Below are 6,471 nucleotides of genomic sequence, written 5' to 3' on the forward strand. Positions count from 1 at the left end.
ATGGAGGACCGTTTCCTGATCCTGGTAGAGTAGACTACAATGCCGGCTGTTCTGACTCACAGACTGTAAGTATGCTTTTTATATTTAAAGGATTTGCCCCTGACAATTCAAACGCGAGTTTTGTGCAGCGTAGAGTAGCACTTGTTTGTCGTTTCTCCGATCACAAATGCAGACATGGTTTATGTTTACGCGGCGCGATGCAACGCAACGCGTAAAAAGACAGTAATACATGACCTAGATTATTTATTTTGCAAAATATTGTCATTTTAATAAATATTACATGAAATTTATTAAAAATTGCTTCTACTCCCATTAAGCTCAGTGTGCTCTCTTTAAGCTCTTCCACATTGAACGTCTATGTAAATACTTCATAAACAGACTTTAAATATTAACTGATGGTTGTCACGAAGTTAAGTTAATTGATTTTCTATAGATTCTGTCAACTCAAATCTGCAGACTGGCTCTGACCTTTGGCAACTACTGTGAACTTCTCCAGACTGTAAATCAGTGGAAAATCGGGGTAAAATTGTGTAGTGTATTCCAGCCTTAAGAGACTATAGATAAGTTGACATCCATTTAATAAGAGGCTTCATACTGAGGCTAGCTTCTGTGTTCATTCCCATGAATGGAATGTTTTATTTGATTTTTGAATTTGTGTTACTTAGCTGAACGTGGACTAGTCTAGATGTTGCAATGTGCTTAAATGATACTTCATTATGAATATATAGCTGATCAAATTGAACGCCTTGTTGCTTGATTTTTGTGTTCTGTTTTTTTGTGATTGACTTTGTACATTCAAAAAAATATATCTCAATTATTCTTTAAAAAGGTTGTTTAAAATAAACAAGAATGTTTAATAAAACATGATGCGAGCTTAATGGGAACAGTGGTGTGCTTAAAGGATACAAACATGTACCCATTAAGCACAGCCAGACTTTTTGCATTTAATTATGTTTATCTTAATTGAAATTCTTTTGTCATTTAAAATCAAATGAAATATTTTGTGCGAGAGATTAATCTTTTATTTTAACATAACTTTTTGTACTGAAACCAATATCTTGTGCACTAAAAATGTCTCAATGTAGATTTTGGTGAGCTTAATAGGTACGTTTACCCTACTCAAATGTTAGTATTGTAATTTTATTGTCATTTTGTTTAACATTTTTATTTACCAATAAAAATAATTAAAATAGATCTATTCATATTTTGATTTTACACAAGCAATATAACACTACAACATAATAACTACTATAATAATTAATTATTATTAACTTAAAACCACTTAAAACCATTTTTATAATCACATCATATATATATTTTATATCCCACAGAAAGATTAATACAGGTTTGGAACCACAAATGTTTAAATGTTCACAAACATGTCAATGTATTATTGTAAGACAGACTGATGACATAGTTCCTACAAATTTCTTTAAACATTCATGAACAAACTCAAATACTGTACAAGACCCAAAACCGTCCCATCAGCAGCAGTACATGAAAACACACAAACGGGCTGCTCACAAAGAACATGTTTTTGCACTTTAAAAATGTGAAATTCAGAGCTGAGGAATGGAAAAGAGATGCTTTTTTAAAAGTTGAACTTGGTTTAATTTGCCAGAGCATCTTTAAAAGAGCAGTGAGACAGTGTAGCGGTCAAAGATGTCCATCTAGTGCTTGAAAACTGACTCAAAACAGTGCAGTGAAACACAAAAGCGTGTCTGAACTCACCCTGGTTTGGGTACTTTGAATTTCCTGGGTTTCTTCTCCTCCAGGCCGCCGTCCTGCTTCTTCTTCCTTCTCTTTATCACCCGCTCCTCTCCATCTTTCTGTCAATCAGAGCCAAGAACATCATCTCAGTCAATCGAACCATCACAGACTCAGAGATCAGACAGAAATCACCTGGGATATCAAGACAGAAACTCCTGACCAAGAACAAGGACTGCATGATTTGGTCAAACAAGTCATTTTAGGGCCTTTTGCACCGCGGGAACCTTTTCATAGTACCAGAACTAATTGTGGAAACCCTCACCCGCCATGATTAAAACGCTGTGTAGACATACTGTAAACATTGTGTCAACTTATTTCACAAGTATGGAGAACAGCGATAGATGGACGGACGCTGAAGTGCAGGCACTTGTAGCAAATGTAGCACTGCCAGTTGTCGTTGGAGATTCTTAGTCCTCCTTTCCGTTCTTTCAATCGCTTTACGTATACGTCGACTTTCCATGTCCATTATTGTGAAACCCGCGAGACACAACAAAAACACAGCTCCGATCACAGCGTCCTCCATCCTCCTGTTGTTAATGTTGTTCTTCTTTGTTTCTGTTGTTGAACGCCGCGCACAAATGACATCGCTGTCGACCGGCTTACGTCACTTCCTAGTACGCACTCTCGGTGCGAATGCAACCCTTTAAATAGTACTGGGAAATAGTTCGCGCAAAATTGTCCCAGTACTTTAGTACTGTACATTTAGTTCTGGAACTAAAGCGGTGCGAAAGGCCCTATTGTGATTACTACGACTAAAACTAGTTTGAACTGTGATATGATAAAAAAATAAAATAAAATCACCAAAAATATTTATGTTATGGCTTATAATCAATAAATAGGCCAATATTACAAATCCAAAGTACTTGGTTAAACTACTTCATTAAAAACAATTAGAAACTAGTAAAAGCTATTGTAAAATGCACACTTTAAAGGGTTTAATGTACCATAATTAATGCTTATCCCATTAAATTAGTGCTAGATGAATCTTAAAATGGGTTGAAACAATTAAATATCCAATAACAGCTGATAGATATCCAATAATGTCCAATATACTGTTAAATAAAACAGTGCCAATAATTGATACTGCAACAATTTATGATGCATCCCTAATTGCTGCGGCTTAAATATTAATGTTGATTTTTTTTTTTGTGATTATTGCATTAAAGCAGACTGGCAAAAAAAAAGATGTGAGACGTCCGCACCAAATACTGAAGATGTTTGGTGCTACAGCTTAAAAAAAAAAAAAAAGAGTTCAGTTGCTGCTGCTTAGATATTAAAGCTAAAAAGTCTTCAGTGAAACATGCCTAACAGTGTGTGGAAATAATGCATGAAGACTGTATGTTTATAAATTATTTGGTGGTTTAATAATCATACTAGATCATGTTACAAATGGATTTTTTTATTAAATGCACAACCCTATCATAAATTAGTAGTGATAAACCATAACTCTGGCTCTCTATTGGCGCTTTTCCACTGCGTGGTACGACTCGGCTTGGTACGGCTCGGCACGGTTTGCGTTTCCACTGCAGTTCAGTACCGCTTTAGACCGTGCCGTACCATGCAGTGGAAAAGCGCCATATATCATGTGCTCACTCTGCTGTAACAGTGAGGATGAGGATGCACGTGATGAAGATGATCACCTTGAAGTGGTTGGTGTCTTTTCCTCCGTCCTCTCCCTCTGATTCAGACGCGGCTCTGAACTGCAGCGTGCCGGTGTTGATGTAAAAACCGCCCAGTTTAGTGGTCAGAGACGCGGGAACCAGCTCGTCGTACTGCAGACACACAACAGACACGAGGAAGTCTATTTTAAACACACTCGGAGAAAATCTAAGTCCAATCTTGTAGTCCAAATTATGTTTCCTATAGGAAAGAAATACAGTGCACAATCGCACATTAAAAGCAGACGTGCATCATTGTGCAGAGTGAAATATAACTAGAGACATAAATTTTATTAGAAAAACACTTTAATAGATATTTTACATTTGCATAAGGATGATGGGTCAGACTGGATTTCAAAGTTGTTTTCTGTCATTTTTGGGAGATGATGGTCAAACACAAAGCAAATCTATAGCCGTGTCTGAATTGATTCATTTATTCTCTCATGTGGTGTTCATTGAGAGGATTTCAGGAGACGATCAGCAGTGAATTTCTTGGTGAGGATCAATGAAGCTCCCTCTCATACTCACGGCCTCAGAGTTGTCGATAAACGGATCGGTTTCATCGTAGCCGTAACCGATATCGATGAGATCCTGCACCCGGTCTCGTCGCTTCTTCTTAACAGTGCTTCCCTGAAATAATAACACACTATCCTCAACGTAAAGTCAATACACATTACAAAACACATTATAATATTCTTTAACATATCATGATTAGGATTAAGGGTTTTCTTTGTAAATAAAAACACAGGTGGTTGCAGGTGGATGTGCATTCGCATGACAGACGAATAAAAGATAATAATAAATAAAATAAATAAAACTATATAAGCTTATGTACGTATTTGCTCTCAAATTTCCTGGAGAGAGCCTTGACTTCTTGCCGCTCTTTGTCTTCATCTGCAAACGGGTCGCTGGGGTCCAGAGCTGGAGTGAGACCCTGAGGAACCTTCCTCACCTTTAGGAGCAAAAGAAACCATTCAGACAGAACCAATCAACTCATTTACAGTCCCGAATGCGAACAGATACTGTTGTGCATTTTTTTATTCATTTCAAATAAAGTTCAGCTTATATATAAATAACGCGCATCAATGTGCAATATAGCCTATATTTCTGCAATGGTTTTATATCAATGTGTTTAATGTACAAATTTCAGTAATCAAGTGCAACGTTCGCATAGATTTTACAGTGTACTTTATTTATTCATAACTATTTAAAAAAAACATTACATTTAAACTGCATAAATATTACTTAGTGTTACTTCCTGAAAGTTACCACACTGTTTTTGTGAATGCAACAATCTACACAAAATTACACACAATACATGCCAAAAACGGAATCCAGAAAGCATTTAATAACAGAGCAGCCACTACATTTAGTACTGACATAAAAGAGAAAAAAACACCAGATCTGTCAAGCTAATGTCAATAGCCAAATACCACCTAATCAATACATATAAAGTAATGTATTGCTAATTAACTGATGTTTTTATTCTAAAACTGAGGAGAGATTGTAAAGAAAAGCATCATCAAGAAACCTGTGTTTGAACTTACAACCTTTACCAGCTCAGATCTTTTACCACAACATCATTCAAGACAAATCTAACTGTTACCAACTGAATTAACTGATGCTACTTCTACATTCATGACAGGTTCAGTGAAATAAAAACGTGTTTCGAACATAAAAAACCTTTCCGTTTCCAGCTCAGGTATTTAATAACCACTAAACCACACACTTGTCACGTATATCAGTCTGTGATACAGCTGTTGTTAACGTAAAGTATTGGACTTTAAAAAGTTTCATCTTAAGTATCGTACAATGCATTTACTACAGGTTAAGTTCTTGGGGTTCGAAGCCACAACCGTTTCCAGAGGCGATCTTTCCCGTTATCTCACCTGCAGTTTGGACTGGACCAGCTCGCTGTAATTGAACTCGGCGGATCTCTGCTCGCTCGGTTCTGACAGGCTCAGATTCAGGCGGACGGTGGGTTTGGGTTCGCAGGGGTCCGATGCCGGTGTCCCGGTACCGAACAGCCCCCCGCCGCCGGTGACAGCGGGGCTCGGTTCATTCTCTTCGTCCTCGCGTCGGCGCTTCTTTGACTCGGGCGCCGCCGGTGTGCTGCTGAACGAGGCGAGCGTGATGAACGGGACTTTTCTCGGGTCCGCCATTGGACCGACTCTCTCCGGTTCTGCTCGAGCCCGATCACACGGGCGCTCCTGACTGTTAGCTTGAGCTCAAATTAGCGCTTACACTGTTAAACAGTACTTCTGCGACGGCTCGAGACGAAACGAACTCGGTTTTGCGTTATATAATACTCCCTCGCAGCGTTCGCGTCCCATCCGTTTCATTTAGTCGAGTGTGAGAGTAATTTTTGTCTCTCTGTGTGAAATCTCGGTAGCATCTGTAGCGGCCATTTTCACTAGCAGAAAATACAGGATGAGGCGGTGGGGTCACTGAGCATGCGCAGTACGCGCGAGGCTGGAGCTCGACCAATCAGAAGTCTCAAAGCTCTCTAAGACCCGCCAACTCCGAATACTCCAGCGGGAGAGGGCGGAGCCGCTTCTGTGCACGCCGACCGCGGGAGATTCAGAACCGCACTATTGGAGCAGTTTGATTCATCCCAGTGAGTCGAATCTTTTGATTCAGTTGACAAAAAGACAAGTGGTCAAGCAATACTGTTTGTTAAAGTAATCGAGTAATCTGACATTGAAAACTTAAATGTAGCCTGCTCTTTCTGTAAGTTACATAATTACACCAGTAGGTGGCAACCAGTGAATATTATGAGCAAGTCTTCCTTCACTATGAACATTATTAAAAAAAAAAAAAAAACCTTACAAGACCATACAAGTTTCATTATCTTTTATTAAATCACACATATGTACAGCTTTATAGAGTTATATTTTACATCAGTAAAACCTTTCTCAAATTCGCTTGAAGTCTGCACTGCTCCCTGGAGCAATTTATTCATTGATCATAATTACGTTAGATTAATTTCGAAGTGTTTTTATTATTTATAAAAAATAAATTACTGGATTTTCACTTTTTTGAC

General features: G+C 38.2%; 1 protein-coding gene across 1 annotated transcript in view; it reads right to left on the reverse strand.

Moving 5' to 3' along the window:
* The window catches only part of LOC107677340 (ubinuclein-2-like), a 25,541-nt gene extending 19,690 nt beyond the window's left edge, over nt 1-5,851 (reverse strand). The window contains exons 1-5 of the mRNA XM_016472219.1: nt 5,318-5,851; nt 4,264-4,380; nt 3,957-4,058; nt 3,411-3,542; nt 1,732-1,829 (exon numbers count right to left, since the gene is read on the reverse strand). Coding sequence (XP_016327705.1) covers nt 1,732-1,829; nt 3,411-3,542; nt 3,957-4,058; nt 4,264-4,380; nt 5,318-5,590 — 722 coding nt within the window. The 5' untranslated portion in view covers nt 5,591-5,851. The remainder of the gene's footprint in view (nt 1-1,731; nt 1,830-3,410; nt 3,543-3,956; nt 4,059-4,263; nt 4,381-5,317) is intronic.
* Nucleotides 5,852-6,471: the final 620 nt, after the last annotated feature.

This window comes from Sinocyclocheilus anshuiensis, unplaced genomic scaffold (assembly GCF_001515605.1).
Source record: "Sinocyclocheilus anshuiensis isolate Anshui unplaced genomic scaffold, SAMN03320099.WGS_v1.1 scaffold644, whole genome shotgun sequence".
In the NCBI taxonomy this organism is placed as follows: Eukaryota; Metazoa; Chordata; class Actinopteri; order Cypriniformes; family Cyprinidae; genus Sinocyclocheilus; species Sinocyclocheilus anshuiensis.